At 41.9% G+C, this 22,527-nt stretch overlaps 1 protein-coding gene across 3 annotated transcripts; it reads right to left on the reverse strand.

Annotated features, from left to right (window-relative positions):
• Positions 1 to 657: 657 nt before the first annotated feature.
• LOC139566412 (NEDD4 family-interacting protein 2-like) lies at positions 658 to 9,617 on the reverse strand. 3 transcript variants are annotated; one of them, XM_071387565.1, is made up of 8 exons: positions 9,024 to 9,617; positions 5,301 to 5,481; positions 4,811 to 4,947; positions 4,338 to 4,425; positions 3,761 to 3,885; positions 2,674 to 2,740; positions 2,354 to 2,458; positions 658 to 1,900 (listed from the first exon to the last, which is right to left on the reverse strand). In XM_071387565.1, exons 1-7 carry the CDS (start codon positions 9,051 to 9,053, stop codon positions 2,355 to 2,357), a joined length of 732 nt encoding a protein of 243 aa, XP_071243666.1. In that variant the 5' UTR covers positions 9,054 to 9,617; the 3' UTR covers positions 658 to 1,900; position 2,354. The 3 variants fall into 3 exon arrangements, with proteins under 3 accessions (XP_071243666.1, XP_071243667.1, XP_071243668.1); XM_071387566.1 differs by having other exon boundaries at positions 4,811 to 4,944; positions 9,024 to 9,293; XM_071387567.1 differs by having other exon boundaries at positions 4,823 to 4,947; positions 9,024 to 9,293.
• Between the last annotated feature and the right edge of the window lie 12,910 nt (positions 9,618 to 22,527).

Raw genomic sequence — 22,527 nt, forward strand, 5'->3', positions numbered from 1 at the left:
GCCTGTGCGTGTGACATAGTTTACTTTGTGCCCTGGCCTCTCTTCCAAATCGCTCTAGTTAAAGGGAGGGAGGGAGGAGGTGGGTGAGTATTGAGGTTGTGAGAAGTAGGGCCTAAGCTATCCCGGCCTGATAAAAAGGGAGAAGAAAAAAAAGTGCCTCATAAAAGAGAACATTTGCCAACCGGAAGGGAGTTCTGTAAATGGGTCACTCATTAACAGTTTATAAAGAGGCTGGATTGGGGACAGCCAAAGAAAGAACTAATAAAACCCACATGCATTCAGTAGAAGCAGGCCTCTGTATGGCAAACAATGAGCTTTTCAGGAAGAGGTTTATACTTTGTCATTTCGATAAAAACATATTTGGTTGGACAAATGCCAGAGTGAGGTAAATGTACGCCATCTAACGAAACCAACAACCAAACTATAACCTCTGAGGGTTTAGAGAGAATCAGTCATGGGCTGTTTCTCAATTCCTCTCAAAGACCAATGGAGGAAGAGGTGGGAGGGAGGTACCTTGTATCCTGTCCTCCAATGCGGTTTGAGAGCAATTGAGGAAACAAGGACGGAAGCAAGGATTTAACGGCTAGTAGCGTTTTCAGACACAGCCCTAAATAAGAGGCTATTCAACATCAAATTAATTCTGACATGAGGCAGTCACAGGGTGCATTTGGAACTTTATTGGCATTTTGCAAGACTTCAGGTTAAAGCGTTAACAAGCACGCATCATCATCATCTCGGCGTACCAGAGATGTTCCAAGAATCATTTCTGACAAAAACAGTTTGGTTGTTCTACAAACATACATATAGAATATTAATAACGTTGCTTTAGCTGAATACTATTATAACCAACTCGGCCAGAATAATCGTGCATTTAAGTTGGGTTTTTCCGATATTGCTGATGAGGCTTCTGTGTAACAGAAACAAAATGACAAAGGCATCATTCAAGCATTAAAGAAAGGCAACAATACTTTAAAATGTCACAGTTCAGGCTAATTGCAATAATCAACTTAATGAAAATGTAATTTTTGAAAAAAAAAATAAAAGTGCAAAAGGCAGATATCCTTTTTTGGGATAAACACAAATTCCAGTTCAAAATTGGACTGACAAAGAGATCAGTACACGCACTATGACAAGTAAGCAATTCACTGATGGAGAAAGAGGTTGCACATATAAATTGGCATAAGCTGTGATACAGTTCAATCATTTCACAATAAAAGTCATGAGTTTCATCAAATAACATGTTTTTATACCAAAGACAATTAAATACGGGGATTAAAATCAAGGGATAAAATTCAAATTGTAATATTGATACTCCGATAGAGCTCTAAAAGTGTTTTTTAAAATGACTAACCGTTTCATCATCATCATCATCATCATCATCATCATCCTCCTCATTGGGAGCAGATATCCAGTTCAGGTAAGGAAAATTGCATAAGACCTCTTGGCTGCATACTGTTTTCTTCCATCTTCTTGTGTGTGCTTTTCCACAAACGTCCACAACAGGTAGACCCAGGTACTACACTGCACTATACTGCCCCCTGTTAAGGTGTATTCACTGTTCAAGACTTGGGATATTAAGCAGGATGGGACCATTACAGAGGTTAGATCAGGAAGGCAATTGAAATCTAAAGAGCCAAACAAAGCCGGTGAAAATATCAGAAACACACAGGGTATATTTAGCTAGGTTAATCTGTATTGTACGGACTTTCTGAAAAAGAGACGAGTCAGCTGTTTTTGCTTTTAATGAAAGACGCCAGACTTTCGCAGCTGTAATGACGCACTGGTTCTTTTCTTCCTCACGTCTTTTCACTGTGTTTTTTTTGTTGTCCTGGTCATTTGAGAAGAGGGTCGCAAATCCTCAGGGAATTTCACATTAAGGAGGAATGTTTGGAGCGACAACCTGGAGCAAAGGAAGTGGGAAAACTGTTGTAGAATTCGCAGACTACGGGTAGCAGATGTTACAACATGCCATTTACAGAAAGACAAATTGGTAACAACAATATATAGTATTATTTCATAAACAATAACTTCATTTATATGCATGTCTTTATATGAATGTCAAGTCTCAAGGATAATATCTACTATACAGGTTAGTATGCGGTGACCGTACTAAGGTCTTCATTAGTAGTTGGGCTCCCGAGTGGCGCAGTGATCTAAGACACTGCATCTCAGCGCAAGAGGCGTCACTGCAGTACCTGGTTCACATCCGGCCGTGATTGGGAGTCCCATAGGGCAGCGCACAATTGGTGTCGTCCGGGTTTGTCCGGGGTAGGCCGTCATTGTAAATAAGAATTTGTTCTTAACTGACTTGCCTAGTTAAATAAAAGGTTCAATTGAAATATATATGTTTTACCTCAGTACAGGAAGAAGAAGCGTGTTCTGTGCGAGGCAGCCATGCTTTCAGACATGTTGCGCACTTTGAGGTAGTTCACGAACCCTCTGAAGAAAAGCAGGAGACCTGAGGAAGGGATTCGAAATCATTAGTAAAAAACACCACTATTCATCCAAGGTCAAGGAATTCACTTTACTGTGGGAAGATTAGTAGTACATCATTTCAGCCACCAGATGGCATTGTTGTACAACATTCTAGGTGGATATATTAGTACAACTTAATTCCTCAGCAATTGGCTAGTTGAAGAATGCAGCATTTGCGATACAGATCAGTAAACTTACCGAGGACCAGGAAAATCCACCAGAGCCAGTACTGCCCATTGAAGTATCCAGTAAAGTAGTCAGAGAACTGTGGGAAAGTAGAAATTACAGGAAATGGAAATTCAACATGTGCTACCATCATGAGAATACTTTTGAATGACAATCAGTTACTATAAACACATACAGATGATCAGAATCACCATGGCAGAAATTTACATGCGCTAGGATTAGGCCTCCTCAAGCCTCAATTCCTCAAATGTTGGGTGTCCTAATTGAGACTATGGGCCAGTTTCCAGGACAAAAAAAAAGAAGCCTAGTCCCAGACACCAGGAAACCAGGCCTTAAATTTGGCACTGCTCAGATAAAGGCCTAAACTCCTGTATAGCCTAGTATTGCACAACATCTAGTGGGAGTAGCTGTGTGCACCAGATCAATGATGAAAGCCCGGGGTTAATAACTCTATGCCCACCAGTGTGTTGCTTCTTCATGTGGAAATTGTACAGGGCTTTGATTGATGCCCGGAGCACAGAGATCACACTGGGTTCCTGCTCTTAAGGGCGTCCTCCTCACATCTAGGGCTAACAAGCATCTGCTTCCTACTGCACAAGCCATGCTTTGGATATGCAGTAATATACTGGACATACTTGAAATGTATTTTGTAACATTCAACTCATTAACATGCTAGTAGCTAAGTGAAGCTTTTAAGTTTTTTATTTAAAATTTTTTGTAATTTAGCAGACGCTCTTATCCAGAGCGATTTACAAGAGCAATTAGGGTTAAGTGCCTTGCTCAAAGGCACACTGGCAGATGTTTCTCCTAGTCGGCTTGGGGATTTGAACCAACGACCTTTTGGTTACTGGCCCAACGCTCTTTACCCCTAGGCTACCTGCCGCAATTACGAGCACAGAATTGTCTGGATTAAGCAGGATACTGCTAGCCAGCTTGTTCATTTAAAGTAAACCATTTGTAACATTGATGTTTGAAGTAGACACTTTGTATGGGCTGCTTTTAAAGTTGTGGACTGTATGTCCTGTCCCATATTGAAATCAACTCTGTCCGTTGTTTTAGATACATTGATTAGGGCCCTTTAACCCAATACAGCACTTACTCTGACGATGAGAATCCACTTGATGAGAGAGAGGCCAAAGCCGCAGATGGCCCCGTATCGGCCAGCGATGGTGTTGGTCAGGCAGAATGACAGGCAAAACCCAATCCAATTGAACAGGAAGGCCACTGTTTGGAGACAGAAGAAAGCATGCAGTTACAAGCACAGACCGACAGACAAACAGACACCACTCTCAAAGTTGACTAACATTTCTGTTGAGTGAGACACTGTTCAGTATATCACAAATTGGATGTCCTTCTATACACACTTAAAGACACATTCTGAGGCCAAATGAATGCAGCCAGAGAATCGCTAAGCTGACTTACTTTGACCTTTCCCACCTCCATTCCTATTGGAGGAAGAGATCATGTTGTCTTCAATGAGTGACTGTTGCCACCTTGTGGTGAATCCATAGAAAACACCTTCAACTGCTTACTCACATTTTCATCCAAGCAAACTTTTGTTATGTTCCCCTGCTCAGACTGAAATGGGCCAGTCCGCTCAGTGAAAGAGGCTATTTGGGCTTGTCAACTCACTGAAAAATCGGGGGGTTTTGTACACCAACAACAGATCCACTCACTGAAAAAGGCCAGCATGAAAATGCCGTCATTCCCCACCCTCAGCTGGTCGACATCGCTGAAGTCATCCCTTGGAGGGAAGTCATCCTCCTGTTTAAGAGACATAGGACAGAAAACAACTCATCCATCTCTTCTGCAGAAACGTTGCAATAGCTCAGTCATCCCAATGAATAAGGAGCTGGGCGGTATAGTACTGTTGTGTGTCGACATTTCCTTCTCTTTTAGAGTTGGTGAGAAAGCAGAAATAAATCTCAATGGGCATTTGTACTAGAACTACATAAAATAGAGCTAACATACTGTAAATACTGTTGTAGCTATGACTTGGACAATATAGCTATCAAAGCTATTTTGGTCTTGAAATATGTTGTTACACTGTGTAGTTAATTGCTGCATTAAAGTTTTTCTTGCAGAATAATCCTGTTTTCATGGGTAAACATCCCATACTCAAAAACATGTGTGTGTGTGTGTGTCCTACCCCTGGTATCACCTCCACAGAAGAGAGTACCATGGCTTCAGCTTTGGCTTTCTCTGCCTCATCGTAGGTGGGAAGCGAGGTGGCCACGCTGTAGGGGGGCGGCACGGGGAAATCACTTGGGTAACAACTGCTCTCTACTGGGGGACCACAGGGAAGAGACATGGCCAATTAGACTACAACAGGGCAAATGAACACTGTTCACAAGGTGAAGATGGAGTTCGGAATCAATTCAATCAAATAAGGAAATCACATCGGCTTAATTCCAGGAGTGTGAACTATCGGCCTATACTTAGGGCAACTGGCTGGTTCCAACGTGTTTGAAAGAACTACATGATAGCTACAGACGCTGCGAGAGAATGAGATGGAGAAAGGGGCAGAAAGACAAAGTGAGACACAGAAAAAGGCAGAAGCAAAGACATAAGCTAAACTGAGGTGTAGAACGGGGATAAAAGAGCCAGACAGACAGTATATGGAGTCTTTGGTTCTGTACCTGGCATGGCAGCGGTGGCTCCCAGGGCGATGCTGGCATACGGGGGAGGTGGAGCCTCTGCGTCCCGCTCCATGGCTACTGGGACTGGGCAGGCCTGGGAGGACGAGTTGGCCTGGGCCGAGGTGCACGGCTGCTGGGCGCTGGTGGAGGGCTCACAGGAGTCGTCTTCATCATTCTCAAACTGAGAAAGAAGGGGGGGCGGGGGGGTAGAGAGAAGGAGTTAAGTGTCACTTCCATAAAACCCACGTCACAAGTTCACGACACAGAATGTCAAAGGTGAGGAAGGAGAGGGAAGCCTGTAAACTGAGACGCTTGGAGAGATATGGTCATGGCCCAACACTGAAAGATCATCTGGTGTTTTGTAATAAACTAAGTAGGCAAAATTTGATTCCAGTGCTAAGGGCGCTGAAGACATCCAAAACATGTGATCTAGGCTAATTGCCAGCATAGCATCCAGTTGGAAGAAGACAACATGGTCATGGGAAACAGAAGGGTGACAGTAATGTTATAGAGAAGAGAGCACAGCCTTATATCTGGCCAATGACAAATGACGTAGCTTAAGCGGATGCATAGCCTAGGCCTTGATCAGTGTGGCAGCAGTGCCAAATGTTGCTTTAGTCTTGCAGCTCACTTGAGGCTGTGGCGTTTGCTTAGGTCAACAGACCAGCGTTTAACTTGTGGCTTAGCTGTAGATGAAGTTTGGCATCATGTCCAGCAGCACTCTATGCACTGCGGGTCAATGTGCAAAGCCAGGAGAATGAGTGAGTGCGATGCTATCCGGTGTCAAGGACACCAGTTATGCAAGAGCTAAACAACTGCATAATTGGAGTTATTTCACCATCGGCACACCAAGGCCTAAACACGAACTCCTGAGGTTATCTCAGTATGTCCTATATTCATCTGATACATCTCGTGTTGGATATAAGTCCAAATAGTTAGGTTAGGCCTACATGTTTAAAGACCTGTTCAGAATGAGTGTACACAAATAACAAGGATGATTGGGGAGTTTACATTATAAAACAGCCTATATGACGCATCTAAATACAGGTTACCCTCAAAACCTGAAAGAGATGACACAGAGGCAAATCCACAGTTGCCTAGCGACTGAGGAAAGTGCAGAGGCAGGATCAAAATAGCATGGCTGTGGCTGAAAAAGTTTTGCACTTCGAAAAGCAAAAAAGGTAAGGCATACATACCATGGTATGTCTAACATTAGCAAGCATTCCAGCATAGTGCAGCAGTGGGCATTTGGACTTTTAAGGCCAGTAGGCAACATTATTCAAAAGGCTTACAACAACTGCCTAATTAACTTATCCCATATCAAATCAGTCTGTGGAAGTAATTATTGATAACCTAAATACACATTGGCATGATAACGACTATGAAAGTAAAAAATGTCTGCTTTCGAGAGTGATGGGCCGATACAGGACTAAACCAGAAGTGACCCTAGCCTTGGATACACGGCATTCACATTGACAACTAGACATCGGAGCAATAGCAAACCTCCAGCAGCATAGCTAAAGCTGGTGCTAGAGGCCAAGTGAATTAGATGACAGAGCGTCACACCCAAACAAATATTTACACACATGTAAGAGTCATTTTTCAATTGGCACAAAAAGTGAATTCAATATCTTTCTGAATATTTCCTCGTTATCAGAGTTCCACCTGAAACTGGGAAATGGTGTTTATAAGACACCGGTGCCTACCAAATCGATAATTATGGAAGTATCGCCAAGTAGAAAGGTAGGATGAACACTGTTCCCCTATCCATTACCCATCCTACTCTAGAACCCCAGTGTTTCCTCTATATTAATTTAGAAGCGGTGGGCCGCCACTTCTAAATGACAACCTCCACTCCAATTTTGTATTTTTTATAATATATACTGAACAAAAAGATCAAACATAACATGCAACAACTTCACTGATTTTACTGAGTTACAGTTCATATGGAGGAAATCAGTAATTTTAAATAAATTAGGCCCTAATCTATGGATTTCACATGACTGGGAATACAGATATGCATCTGTTGGTCACAGATACCTTTAATAAAAACTGACCTCACAACGGGCCTCAGGATCTTGTCACTGTATTTTTTGTGCATTCAAATTGCTGCTGATAAAATGCAATTGTGTTCATTGTCTGTAGCTTATGTCTGCCCATACCATAACCCCACCACTACCATGGGGCACTCTGTTCACAACGTTGAAATCAGCAAACCGCTCACCCACACGAAACCATACACGTGGTCTGCGGTTGTGATGCCGGTTGGACGCACTGCCAAATTCTCTAAAACAACGTTGGTGGTGGCTTTTGGTAGAGAAATTAACATTAAATTCTCTGGTGGACATTCTTGCAGTCAGCATGCCAATTGCACACTTTCAAAACTTGAGACATCTGTGGCATTGTGTTGTGTGACAAAACTGCACATTTTAGAGTGCCCTTTCATTGTCCCCAGCACAAGGTGCACCTGTGTAGTGTTCATGCTGTTTAATCCGCTTCTTGATATGCAAAACCTGTCAGGTGGATGGATTATCTTGGCAAAGGAGAAATGCTCACTAACCGGGATGTAAACAAATTTGTGCATATGGAACATTTCTGGGATCTTTCATTTCAGCTCATGAAACACTTGACATGTTGCGTTTAAATTTTTGTTCAGTATATATAGTACATATTTATTTTTTGTAATTTCTATCTTTTATATTTCGTTTTTTATTTTTTTTGTGAAAATAATTTTGGGGATGTTAAAACATTTTCAGTGTAGACCATCTTTGAGAACTAACAACCACCAAAATGAAAACTAAACTGGGGGAATACAGATAAAACAAATGTCATGGCATGTTATGTTTGAGTCACTCAGACAGCACAAGAACACGGCATAAACCATGCCAAAATGTGTGAATTGCAGAAAATGTACTTTTAAACTGCACATTTTCTATCAGCCCCATGGCAAAATGTATAGAAGTGCAGGAAATTAGCTTTAAAACTGTAAAATATTCTATCCACCCCATGGTAAATTGTGTAGAATTGCAAGAAATTTGAATTAAAACAGCAACATGTCTGCGGCCAAGAGCGCGACCTCAAACCGCCTCCCCACCACTGCTGAAATAGCTAATAACTACCTAGGCAAACTGGATTGAACAATAACCTAACCGCCTTGTTTTTCTGACCATTATTATGTAACTAGGAATGGCATCTTCTTTGTGGGGGTGTATATTGTTCTCATGGAAAGCCAATTATTGAGCACTACAGAGATGTCATGGAACATTGTTTGTATTATGTACGTGTTTTGGGGGCTCTAACTATACTTGAGTAAGGTAGTGTTGCCACAAATGGCTACATATAATTGAAGTCTAGCCTGAGTTAACTTACCTGGCACTTGCTGACATACAGTGAACTAACGTTTGCTAGCTAGCCAAGTTACTTATCCGTTCAGAAAACCAATACAAACTGAGTTAACAAGTGCTAAAGTGCTGTCATGTGGATGATTAACGACTCAAATTGAATTGGAACTTGCTAGCTAACGTTTAGCTAGGTTAGCTATTGTATTGTTGATCTGCTGCTGAATAATGCGGAAGTGATAGGCACGAGGAACATCCGTTTGATTATACAAGCCGTCAATTTAAACATGTATAGTCTAGGTTGACACCAAGTAATGTTGTAAATAGGTTGTTTATATTAGTTGGAGTTCGCAAACAGATGGCAATGTCGATTGTTTTTGCTCACCACTTGGTATCGGCTCGCTGCCTGGTCCATCTTGACGTTAGACTCAGCTGGCGGAGCTAGCCAGCAAGCGAAAAGTCAACAATCGTGTATTTAGCTATTTCGTAACTTGATTTTACTTTTTAATGGTCAGCATTCAGGTGAAGTAGATTAAATATACACGCCGGGGCGTACAATAAACCGTCCATTTACGCTTCAACTGAAGCAAAACTACTTTTGATAGGAAACGTCGAGTGAGTGGAAACACATAGGGCTCTTTGACTTGTGACGCAATGCCTCCGAATTCCAAATCTACTCCTATCCACTACACTTACCTCATCCCTGAATATCTGAAAGATATTGGATGAATCTAAACAATAAGGTGAAAATATAAAATATCATCTTATTCTTAATACCTATCCAATCTCATCAGATTTGACTGTAGACAAGACAGTGTATAGGCTAGGAAATAGGTGCTAGTGGTCGAATTGGAATTGGGCATTCTACTCTACCGGGGGAAATAAAACATTTGACCACTAGGTGGTGCAAAAACGCAATAGTTATTCAGAGAAGCAGAGACGGACGGTCAGAAGCCTACACGCACACACTGTTCGCAATAATCCCACCGTAGATGTCGGCAAAAGAGCTATTTCCCCATTTTGGGTTGTGGGACTTTGCACTTGGACAGGTAAGGCCTACTTGGTAGTACTCTTGGTTTATAGTCTATCAGGACTCATTGGATTGGCTGCTGTAACTGTAAACCAGGGCTCCCCAAATGGCGGCCGTGGACCGAATGGTTTTATTTGGCACCCCAACTTTTCTGAGCCAAAACACGTATTTTTTTAAGGTACAATTTTCATTGTTAGACATAAGACTAAAAGCACCAGGAAATCATCTTCAATTGATTGTTCCAAACTATTCCCACCATCCATCCAGTCAAGAATAAATCGGCCCGCGGCTTAATCTAGTTGATGATCCCTGCTGTAAGCGTTGGTAAGGAGAGACCTTGTTAGAAAACATTGGTGATATTAGGAATGTATGAGGCCCTGATTTCATAGAGAATACATTAGGCCCCTTTGGCTCCTACCACCATGGAGTGAGAGATCCAAAACAAACCCAGAGGACAATCAACTTCTAATTTCCTTTTATTTTATTTCCCTGGAAGTGCTTGTTAGTGAAATATGTGTTTGGCCATTAAATGAGAAAGGGAGAGAGAGAAGGAGGGAGAGTTTTCAATTGCACGGCTGTTTCTGTCTTTAATTCGACTAAAACAGTTGTAAATTATATCCAATGCAGGCTGTGCAAGATATGGTCTATCTAGGCTCATGGGTACTACAAACACAATGGGAGTAACTGAGCAGTAGATTATAGCTATCCAATCAGACCAAATAGAGAAGAGAACATTTGCAAACAACACAACAAATATAAGAGCAACATTTCCAGTTTCTGCTACATTTGGAACTGTTGGATAGTTGCCACATATCAAAAGTAAATCAATAGCTTCATGACCGCAACAAGTGTGTGAGTTTGAAAGGAATTGATTGTTACTTTAAATTGCAGTATTCATACATGACCACAGGTAGTCACCATAATCACACCAATTAGTAAAGGTGTCCTTGTCTGAAAATGTATGTAAAACATTGACTACATGCAACAGGGGTGACCAACCCTGTCCCATACAGCTACAGTGTGAGCAGGTTTTTATTCCAGGCCAGTTTTGTCTCACCTGATTATAAGAGAACTGTGTGTATATAAATCATCTAGAGAGAGAGGGGATTGGTGGTCAGAACCCTCGGGATCTTATAGGCACCTGAGACTAACTCACTCCGCTGGGAGTTTGGGACCAACTGAGGAGGGCACTCATGCAAACATGCAACAGCTGAATACCTTCACTGATCAACATCTCCAGGATGCCTTCATAGCTGCCCTTTTATGTAAGAAATACAATATGGATTAGATGAGTGCACAGTTATCCAGATACATAGTGAGACATGTCATAGCCCTCATTACAACAGAGTGCTCTGCCCAGAGGCCCTATGACCTGTGGGTCACAGGCAGGTCGTCAGCAGAGCTGGGTCTGCTTGTCTTAGACGGCTCCAAGATCCACCCACATACGTTGCTTTTACAGTTTAATAGATATACCACTCTCACCCCTGAGGCTACTGAATGCTGACTTCCTTACAACTGAGACCAGTGATGTCTGACCAAGTTTAGTGCTCATGGCAGCCATTTAGCCTTGGCTAACAAGCTGACTCAGCTGCTTACATCATGCTGATCAGTACAAATGGTGTAGTTAAACAGCTCTCCTCATTTGAAACAAATCAGGTGAGCTTACTGAAACCATACCAGGGTTCAAATACTATTTGAAGTAATTTCAAATATATTATCTGGGCTTGATTGAGTTTCCTCTGTGTAATGGAACCAATAGAATAGATGCAAAATAACAAACCCCGCCCATCTGGCAATCCAGACAGGCTTAACAAGGATTTGAAAGATTCAAAATAGTATTTGAACCCAGGTCTGCTTGGAACACTGCAAGGACATAATACTGCTGAGCAAAATCTTGATATGCTTCATGCATTTGGTGTTCTGGAACCAAAGTGTAGAGTGTCATGATGCTGTGTGAAATGATGCATGCAACTTTCAAGAAGATTTGTTTCATTTGTCCTTGTAGGCATAGACAAGACACACTGGAATACCAGGTATTCTTCTTCCTCTCAGTGGGAGTCCTGCTTGAACAAAATGATTTCACAAATATATAAAATGCTATTGTACCTATGATGTGAACATTTGACTGGGTATTCAATGACGTTCACATTTCTCACTTGTTTTAATGTGTTCAGGTGAGCCAGTGATCTGATTACTGTTTGTTTTCTCCAGGCTATTACTGTTTCCATGTGTATCCATTACAAACTGGGTTCTTCAATCAGGGTTCTTTTTTTTAGCTGAGTAGGTGGGACAGTGAGTGATGCTACCCTCCAATGAACCATGATAACCCATGCAGATAGATACACTAGACTGGGCTGTGTTGACTCATGCTTTACCCGCAGTTCTTTTCCTAAGATGATAAGATGAACATTACACAGCCCATGGCAATAACTTCTTCAGATACACTTCATGTAGGAGAGCCCGCATTCTACATTTGTCCTTCAAACGAGAGCCGCATCACACCCACAGAGCTAAACGCAGAGTCGGATCCAACCCCGTCAGAGTACCACAGAGGCACCCAACGCTCTCAAGGTACTTACAAAGCCTACCCCAAAATGGTTTCCCATCCGTAATGCTTCAGGCAAAAGAGATGGCAAGCCCTCGCTAAGTAGCCCTCCTGTAAGGGCATGAAGAGGGAGGCTGTATATAAACAGGAAAGCAGTGAAATGAAATGTGTCTGTATGGCACTTTGCATGTTGCACTGACTAGTAACAACTAGGTGTACCTTTTTCAATTAGGTGGTTTAAAGCTAGAATCCTCATGAGCTAAGTTCAACTGTCATACCCCATCAGAACACAAAATATAAGCTTGTTTTACTCCAATGTAAATGTAACCAAACACCATATAGCTTAAAAACATGGTTGAAACTATCATTTTGATATCATGGATGGTCAGGCCTTGCAACCATAGCTCTCGCTTTGAATTTGAGACTGGTTCGATTTCTCAGGCTCCATCCCTCAGATTTTTACCAAAAACACAGTGGGGGGGGGGGGGGGGGGGGCACTTTATAATTGTTTCAAATAAGGATTCCAACATTGTTGGAAATTTCAGTAAAGAGACCCCAATGGTATACTGTGAAGGGTCAAGAAACATTGGCTTTTGGCAAGTGGGTGTCTGTGATTGGAATATCACCAACCTCAACAGGGAAAGGAGTGGACAGAATCAAGATAACTTAAATATGGAGATTTTAGGTTCTGGACTCTCCCAGGTAGATGTCGGGCAGACTCATGCCCTGTTGAAGGTTCACAGAGCTGGGACGGATATCTACTCACAGCAGTTCAAAACTGAACCTACCTCTCGGTGAGCCAAATTAAAGCCTGAATGTCCATCCAGGAAAATCTATCCTTTTCTGTAAAGTGTGTATAATCCAATGACTGTCAGATCGTATTAAAGCACATTCCTGGATTCCCCTAAAGACACAAAACGTATTGATAGTGCAGTACGGAAGTGAGAATTCTGACAAAAGTTGATTTGGAGATTGCATGTTACTGGCCTAAGCATGTTATAACTGTATCTGTTGGGCTGTTGCAGAGAGGATAAAGGGGATTAGCTTTGTTATTGACTTATGTCTAGTCTTCCTTTTACTCACAATTGATTTCTTTTTTGGCGAACACATCAAATACAGTGAATCATGACTACATAGGGGATATTGAAATAAGCCTTACATTAATCCCATTGCTTTATAATAAAGGATTACATTCTGGAAGTTGTATTAGCTAAGTAGTTCTGACATCTTTGCTAAGAGCCTTCCTTCAGTTCCTATTATCCAACATCAGCATGTTAAAACAGAGGGGGATGAGCTTTGCCCTTTGAAGAGGAGAAGACATTAGGGTGATTAAGGTGTAGTGATATGTTTCTGGGTTTTGTAGGCTCTAGTATTTTTTCTGTGTGTTTGTACGCCAAGTGCATGCGTGCAGTCGTGTGTATGTGTGTGTATAGTGTGTGTGTGTACATGTATGTGTGATGCTTCAAGTCATTTCACAGGGCGTCTGCCCTGTTTCAGTGCCCAGTAATGCCATTAACCATGTATTTGACACAAACCCCTCACACATGGCTGCAGTTACCTGGCAACATGACAAGGTAACTGGACTTTAGAAAACCCAACAAAAGATGAGTGTATTTATTTTTTCTGTCCAGCGGCTAGTACCTTTTGTGCATACCAATTGGCACCCTATTCCCTACATAGTGCACCTATCGGCCCTGGTCAAAAGTAGTGCACTAGACAGGGAATAAGGTGCCATTTGAGATGTACGCCATGACAAAGACACCCTCTCTTGACTCTTGCAAGGTTGAAAGCGTTTTACTCTGAATAATAGCAGCCTCCAAATAAATATAATTACTGTGAGAGGAGAAGAGAAGAGATTGCTTAGAAAATGAATGTTGGGAACTCTGGCTGCATTACTGTACACACACATATGTCAGCAGTTGTCTAGAGACTGTGTACGAACCAATGAAACACTTTTAATAGTTTCCTAGGTCATCATGTCATGTATTTCAACTGCAGGTTTCCTCCGTCTGTTATTGCTCTTAATTAAATATGTAATTATCACATAGCTGAATCTACTGAAATGTCCAAACATACACATAATGTCACCTAATGGATTCAATGACTTGGTATTCATTAGTAGATTATTTGTAATACTTTAATTAGCTAGATATAGTTAGAGAACATTTCATAATTACTGGGTATGGTTCTCTTTTAATTAAGGTCCTGATGGTATGAATATGGTGGACAGTTAGAAAGGAGGTAGGCAGGCAGGCACACACTACACATGTACCTTGAGTGTACAGCAGAGGGAGTGAAACTCCAGTTTGTTTACTGTTTCAGAGAATTGCATATACAGACATAGTATAAAGTTAATCCGGGACTATCAAAATAGTACGATATGTTACATTTCGTATGGTTACGTAAGACAGATGGTTACTTATGGCAGAAACCAAAGTAGGGTGGATAGTCGGGGTGGATGGCTGGGCGTATAACTTGGACTTATTGCAAACTAAAGGTTGCGAGTTTGCATCTCATCATGGACAACTTTTCAGCTACTTAGTACTTTTTAGCTACTTTGCAACTACTTAGCATGTTAGCTAACCCTAACCCTAACCCTTTAACCTAACTTCTAAACATAACCCGAACCTTAACCCTAACTCCTAACATTAGCCTAGCTAATGTTAGCCAGCTAGCCAACATTAGCCACCTAGCTAGAATTAATAACATATCATAAGTTTTGCAAATACATAACATATGAAACGTAACATATCATACTAAACGGAGTTCGCGGATTTACATACAGAATAATACGAAATGCTCTGAGACCAGGTTGGATGCACAGTATGTCTTGTAAGAGCATCAAAATAACTCCTCTTTATTTGTCCGGCCCTGGAAAGCTGGAATACCTTTCAGCATGAATTGGTTTAGTTGACTGCCAGTACATTGTGTTCCAGCTTTTGGCTGTGTGTCTTGGTTACCATTACATACATTTGGTACTCAATACACGTGGTGTCCATATTAGGACAGTGTCAGAGTCTCATTGGGCCTATTCACTTGAGCTGAGACATAGCTCTCTCCCGGTGGGTACAGAGATCAACTCAAAGACCCGGGGATACCAAGACAGAGCTATTCTCACTCCCCCACACTGTCTGTCACAGTGACTACAGCCTCAGAGAAACCCATAAATAAACCCTCAATGGCTGATAGATGGGGCCAAGGTGCTATCAGCAAAGGGCTAACATTAAACCATCTCAAGGCATGTTCTGCAAGAAATGTCTTCCCCCCAATCCCTCTCCTCCACTCCTCTTCTCCCCTGAGCCCAGCTGCTACTCACTCTGTCCCCTGTCTTCTAATGAGTCTACAGGATAGATATTGCTTCTGTCACGGGGAAAACAAATGGAAGCCCGCTACAGTGCTCACTCTGAGTGCTGCTCGGTTCAAACACGCTGATCCAGGCGAAGTCACCAATCAATCTGCCGTAATGCTGTTTAAAGACTCACAGGAGATTGGAGAAACGGGATGAATGTACAGAATGAACGATTTTGGATGGAGCTGGTGGAGAAATATGTATGCTTTCATTGAGTAAAGGCCTGGTGATTCAAGGTTAATGTGGAGCGGAATCTCTGAGAAATCTATACTACAAACTGTACTGGATACTGAAAAGGCATGTATCACTTGCCTAAGAAATGACAGGGTAAGCTGGCATGGATCATTGTTTTCTTGTCTACAACTTTGAAGAATTATCAGTTTTCCATTGTGTCAAGCTCCTCCGTTCACTCTTGATTGGCAGCAACTAAATTACAAACCTCTCCTTTGAATTCTGTCCTTAAACAAGCCAGCTGTCTCTTTTAGCATGTATCCATTAAAAAAGCCACCAAAGACTTCAACAGAAACGTCCAAAGCTTAAATTATCATGTGACTTTTACAAGATTCATACAGTAGGCCATATCCTAAAATTACCTCTTACAAGTAACGCCTTACACTGAGTGAAAAAGGAACTTTTACGGTACTTTAGTTTACTTTTTAGCCAGTAGTTCTGAAAGTAGCACTCACGAGCCAAAAGTGGTCCCAGAAAATTGCGTACTACATCACAGATACAGCAACGTCATTGCTCTCTCTCTCTCTGTCTCTCTCTCTCTCTCTCTCTCTCTCTCTCTTCTCTCTCTCTCTCTCTCTCTCTCTCTCTCTCTCTCTCTCTCTCTCTCTCTCTCTCTCTCTCTCTCTCTCTCTCTCTCTCCTGTGTGTGCATTATGTGCCTCTTGCTAGCTGTCACTCACACGGCGAGGGGCTTAAGCTCATTTGTTGAACTCAAATTACTAGGGGACTGACCCACGTGGGGGGAAATGTAGGGCAGCACAGCTTTCAGAAATACAGTGGCTTTCAAACTATGGATTTGGTGGTAAGACAATAATTCTGGTCATAGATTATGCATGTATGAACTACACATTCACACATCCAGCCCAAAGCGGGAGATTTAAAAAATACTTAGTAGTCGCCAAAGTTCAGGAGCATGTCTTTAATCCTATATCCTTACTGGGCAGCAGAATGGATTCATCATCTACATGAGTTGAGAAAAGGCAGTATACCAAAGGTAGTGACGTTTACATGGCATCCTTGGTTGAGACAAATGCAGAAACAGGAGGTAAAGCAGAAACCACAGTCATTTAAAGTTGCAATATGTAACTTTTTGGGCGACCCGACCAAATTCAAATAGAAATGTGAGTTATAGATCTGTCACTCACTGAAAGCAAGTCTAAGAAGCGCTATATGTGCGCCATTTCTATGCTTCCTGTTCTTGCGTTGAGTTTTTATGTCTTTTACTTTCAGTTTAGTACACCAGCTTCAAACAGCTGAAAATACAATATTTTTGGTTATGGAAAATAAAAAACATATACTTACTTGTTTTGACAAACGGAAATTAGGGGAACTATTCACATTGTTTCAACCAGGAAATGGTGGAGCAATTTCTGCATTGTGCAGCTTTAACTTATAAAACACTAATGCATCCTCTTCCCATTGAAAATAAGACGGCCAAACCATACTTCGAATTCGGTAAAGGTCCACTCTTTGTTTTAGTTTTTTTAGTGCGGAATGGATTCTGCATTGTATTGCTAAAGAGTAAGTCATTATTTTGATTATACAGTACATTCAGGCCCAAAGACACGTTCCTCTACCTTTAATCAGCCAGGGGCAGTTGTGGCCAAGCCTCCCACATCACCCAGTATCCAAACACACAACCACCACAATCTTGTCTTCTCTTCTCTTCTCACTGCCACAAAAAAAATTATTATTGAGTGGGTATCATTTGAAAAAATTGGACAAGACTCTCCTCTCCAAATCCACAGAGCCTCCCCTTCTGTGGCAAAGACAAGCCTATAATGTTGGTATCAAACTTAAATAGTTTGACTTCTACTAACAATGTTCACTGGTTTCCGTCGCTGTGGTATCTCATGGGACTACCCTTTTAAGTTAGATCAGTAAGCTATGCTCCATTGGGTAGCTTCAGGCTTCGTCACGGTCCCTCGTCAAGATGATCTTATATAAAAGGATGTTATTTAGCAAAAGAAGGCACACCGTTAAGGTAGCATCTTTTGAAGTTGAAAGTCAACCTTAAAAGTTGTTGCAGTTATATTCAAGTGTAGAACTGATACAATACATGAACTAGGTCATAACCTCTGACGTACTAGGTAATGTACAGTATATACAGTAAGAGGAAAAATCCAGCAGCTTGTCTGTATGTCAAAGAGAACCAGACCTGGGTTCAAATACTTTTGGAAATTATTTCTGATATGGTCTTGATTGAGTTTACCTGGTGCAGTGGAACCAATAGAATAGTTGCAAAAGTGCTAACACCGCCCATCTGGCACTCCAGGCAGACTGAAACGAGCACTGCAAGAATTTGAAAAATCAAATAGTATTTGAACCCAAGTCTGAATAGAAGACAACACAGGAGAGATGAGTAAGTAGGCTAATACCCAGCTGAAGTGTGTCATTGAGTTCTTAAAACAGAAAGGCATCATCAAACACACACTGAAGAGAGGGATGTATTCCCCCAGTCACCGAGACAGTCTTTTGATGCAGAACCTTCCCTCCTCCCTCTCACTCACTATGCTGTTGATGAATGAGCAGAAAGTGTGTCAGGAGGCCTGGAAAAAAAGAGAAAGAGGAAAACATCAGATAGAATTTATTCAGAGGGGTTTTCTGTAGAACTAAATCTCCATTTCAGTGGCTGGAGTTACACATTAGCATTTATGTTTTCCTGTGGATTTTAGGACTATGAGCAGGACTTGTGGGGTTAGTAAACTGGAACTGTGGACTAAAATTACACTGACCATTTTAGATTGCATCCTTCTCCCAATTGTGAAAATGATTCCGTCATTATGTAACAATGGTGATTCGGTCATTACCGTAACACTGAAAGAGTGGCTTGGCCCATAATGGATTTAGCGCAGGGACTGACAAATTCAGAACTGCATGGTATAATATCTGCACTGGCATCCCACAAACAGAAACACCCCCAAATCAAATGAAATGGGAGAAACAAAGAAGACCATAAGAAGGATTATTTGAAGAAAAGCCTATCACAATAAAGCCGATGAGATGAATTACTATTAGGCACTTTGGGGTACTCAAATATATACCAAAACATACAGTACAACAGCGTTATGAATGCACTGTTACCAATTTGTATTAATTGGTGCAGCATGTTCAATGCCATCTCTTTCAAGCTATGAAGTAGAAAAACAAATGAGATGTGTCTCTGGTGTATTGTGTTTGTTTGACAGTCACATGTTAGTGCACGAGTCGTGCAGATGGCCATCGCGCTGATGTGAGAATGGTTTATACAGTTGAAGTCGGAAGTTTACATACACTTAGGTTGGAGACATTAAAACTCGTTTTTCAACCACTCCACAAATTTCTTGTTAAAAACTATAGTTTTGCAAAGTCGGTTACGACATCTACTTTGTGCATGACACAAGTCATTTTTCCAACAATTGTTTACAGACAGATTATTTCACTTATAATTCACTGTATCACAATTCCAGTGGGTCAGAAGTTTACATACACTAAGTTGACTCTGCCTTTAAACAGCTTGGAAAACTCCAGAAAATGATGTCATGGCTTTAGAAGCTTCTGATAGGCTAATTGACATCACTTCAATTAGAAGTATACCTGTGGATGTATTTCAAGGCCTACCTTCAAACTCAGTGCCTCTTTGCTTGACATCATGAGAAAATCAAAAGAAATCAGCCAAGACCTCAGAAAAAAAACTTGTAGACCTCCACAAGTCTGGTTCATCCTTGGGAGCAATTTCCAAACGACTGAAGGTACCATGTTCATCTGTACAAACAATAGTACGCAAGTATAAACACCATGGGACCACGCAGCCGTCATACCGCTCAGGAAGGAGATGCGTTCTGTCTCCTAGAGATGAACGTACTTTGGTGTGTAAAGTACAATTCAATCCCAGAACAACAGCAAAGGACCTTGTGAAGATGCTGGAGTAAATAGGTACAAAAGTATCTATATCCACAGTAAAACAAGTCCTATATCAACATAACCTGAAAGGCCGCTCACAGATGGCAAACAGATGGCATCATGAGGATGGACAATTATGTGGATATATTGAGCAACATGTCAAGACATCAATCAGGAAGTTAAAGCTTGGTCGCAAATGGGTCTTCCAAATGGACAATGATCTCAAGCATATTTCCAAAGTTGTGGCAAAATGGCTTATGGACAACAAAGTCAAGGTATTGGAGTGGCCATCACAAAGCCCTGACCTCAATCCTATAGAACATTTGTGGGCAGAACTGAAAAAGCGTGTGCGAGCAAGGAGGCCTACAAACCCGATTCAGTTACACCAGCTTTGTCAGGAGGAATGGGCCAAAATTCATCCAACTTATTGTGGGAAGCTTGTGGAAGGCTACCCAAAACGTTTGACCCAAGTTAAACAATTTAAAGGAAATGCTACCAAATACTAATTGAGTTTATGTAAACTTCTGACCCACTGGGAATGTGATGAAATAAATAAAAGCTGAAATAAATCATTCTCTCTACTGTTATTCTGACATTTCACATTCTTAAAATAAAGTGGTGATCCTAACTGACCTAAGACAGGACATTTTTACTAGGATTAAATGTCAGGAATTGTGAAAAACTGAGTTTAAATGTATTTGGCTAAGGTGTATGTAAACTTCCGACTTCAACTGTGTGTTAAATGCCGTACACAATTAATTTCTGATCCACAGGGTCTTGTCTACTATAAATCTAAGAGTAAAGGTAGGATTTGGAATTTGGTCTTTTTCAAGGACAATATGGTGAAGGACAAACTTTGGGTTAGATTCTGTAGATACAGAGGTAGATATTTTTCTTCCACAACATGGCGTCTACTGACCTCGAGTGGTTTCTGTGACTTTCCGGGGCCAAACATTTCAGCCATCTATCACAATGTGCCTGTCATCCCTCCAAAGACCCCCTTGTATCTATGAAAATGAACAAGCTGGAAGGTCCCTAGATTAAAGGAAACTAATGTTGTTATTAGTTGTGACACGTCCTGACAGGAACTAGGACTGCTATTTCAGACACAACAACAAATATTGACCATATGGATGTCAAAACCGGTGACATACCCGAGCCATCACTTCCGATATTGAATATAAGGAACCCTAAACTGTAACACCTCACGATAGAACAATCTCTTGCAAAGTTCAAAGGCAACTCTGCATTTAAACAACTGCACAAATGAAGCGTAGACTTCAAGTAACTTCAAGTTCAAAATGTTTTCTGCCACCAAATAATGGGTTTATGTGATAATGCAAGGACTGCGAACACAGCTTCCTCTCATACTCTCAATGTAAATATGTTCATACTCCCTTGGTGACAAGCCATGTACTGTCTTGCCAGATGAGGACTTCTCTCAGGCCAACAACATGTTTTTAGCTTTTCAAGCTTTATTGGATAGTGATCCCTGTGGTTCAAAACAGCCTTGCTGTTATCTGGTGCCCTGCAAGCTACTGGCTTTGACTCTTCTGGCTTTCACAAAGAGCTGTGTTTGATGCACTTAGATACTGTCACATTGATTGATGTAGGGCCAGGTAAACTTTGGTGAGAGATTGTGAATTAGATAACAGAATGCAGCATAAAGCAGGTTTTGTCAATCTAGCAGATCAATGGATTAGACCAGGGTGTTCTGGTCAAGAGGAAAGGCTGTGAATGGTCAGGAAAAGTAAACTGACTGTACACAAACATAGGACCATTCTATGGAGGAGGCGTTTCATCGTCTTGCAAGGGATACTGTTAGAGAATTGCACCATTTCCTCAAGCCCCAAAGACATGTTTGTAATTGAGTTCAGTTCACTTGGCAGGCTTTGGAAACAGCAACCCAGCTGGTAATGGCATTTGGGTTGGCTCTTCTCGTGTTGGCGGGGTTATTCGCGAAGTATTGAGGTGGTATCACAAGGTCAAAGAGAGGTGAAGTCCAAGACAAACATCTGGAATTAAAATGTTGAGACAGAAATTAATAGTGTTCTCATAAGTGGAAACACCATTTTATTTTAGCATGGAAGTTGGAGAGAAGCGAGGAGAAGTGAAGGGAATAGAAGAGTGCGCACTATATGTGGGGAGGAGAAGAGCGCGCGCACTGTATGGGGGGAGGAGAAGAGTGCTCGCTCTGTATGGGGGGAGGAGAAGAGTGCTCGCTCTGTATGGGGGGAGGAGAAGAGAGCGAGCACTGTATGGGGGGAGGAGAAGAGAGCGCGCTCTGTATGGGGGGAGGAGAAGAGTGAGCTCTGTATGGGGGGAGGAGAAGAGCGTCCGCTCTGTATGTGGGAGAGGAGAAGAGCGCGTGTTCTGTATGGGAGGGAGGAGAAGAGCGAGCTCTGTATGGGAGGGAGGAGAAGAGCGAGCTCTGTATGGGAGGGAGGAGTAGAGCGAGCACTGTATGGGGGGAGGAGAAGAGCGTCCGCTCTGTATGTGGGAGAGGAGAAGAGCGCGTGTTCTGTATGGGAGGGAGGAGAAGAGCGAGCTCTGTATGGGAGGGAGGAGAAGAGCGAGCTCTGTATGGGAGGGAGGAGAAGAGCGAGCTCTGTATGGGAGGGAGGAGAAGAGCGAGCACTGTATGGGGGGAGGATAAGAGCGCTCGCTCTGTATGTGAGAGAGGAGAAGAGAGTGTACTGTATGGGGAGAAGGGAGGAGAGAGTGTGCTGTATGGGGGGAGGAGAAAAGCGTGCGCTCTGTATGGAGGGAGGAGAAGAGCGAGCACTGTATGGGGGGAGGAGAAGAGAGCGCGCACTGTATGGGGAGAAGGGAGGAGAAGAGAGTGTACTGTAT

This window comes from Salvelinus alpinus, chromosome 38 (assembly GCF_045679555.1).
Source record: "Salvelinus alpinus chromosome 38, SLU_Salpinus.1, whole genome shotgun sequence".
Taxonomy (NCBI): Eukaryota; Metazoa; Chordata; class Actinopteri; order Salmoniformes; family Salmonidae; genus Salvelinus; species Salvelinus alpinus.

Coding starts and splice junctions, on each gene's coding strand:
- LOC139566412 (XM_071387565.1), bottom strand. CDS start 9,053: ATGGACCAGGCAGCGAGCCGATACCAAGTG. Junction 4,426..4,810: donor CTGTGGAGGTGATACCAGGG/GTAGGACACACA, acceptor TCTCTTAAACAG/GAGGATGACTTCCCTCCAAG. Junction 3,886..4,337: donor TTTCATGCTGGCCTTTTTCA/GTGAGTGGATCT, acceptor GTCTCCAAACAG/TGGCCTTCCTGTTCAATTGG.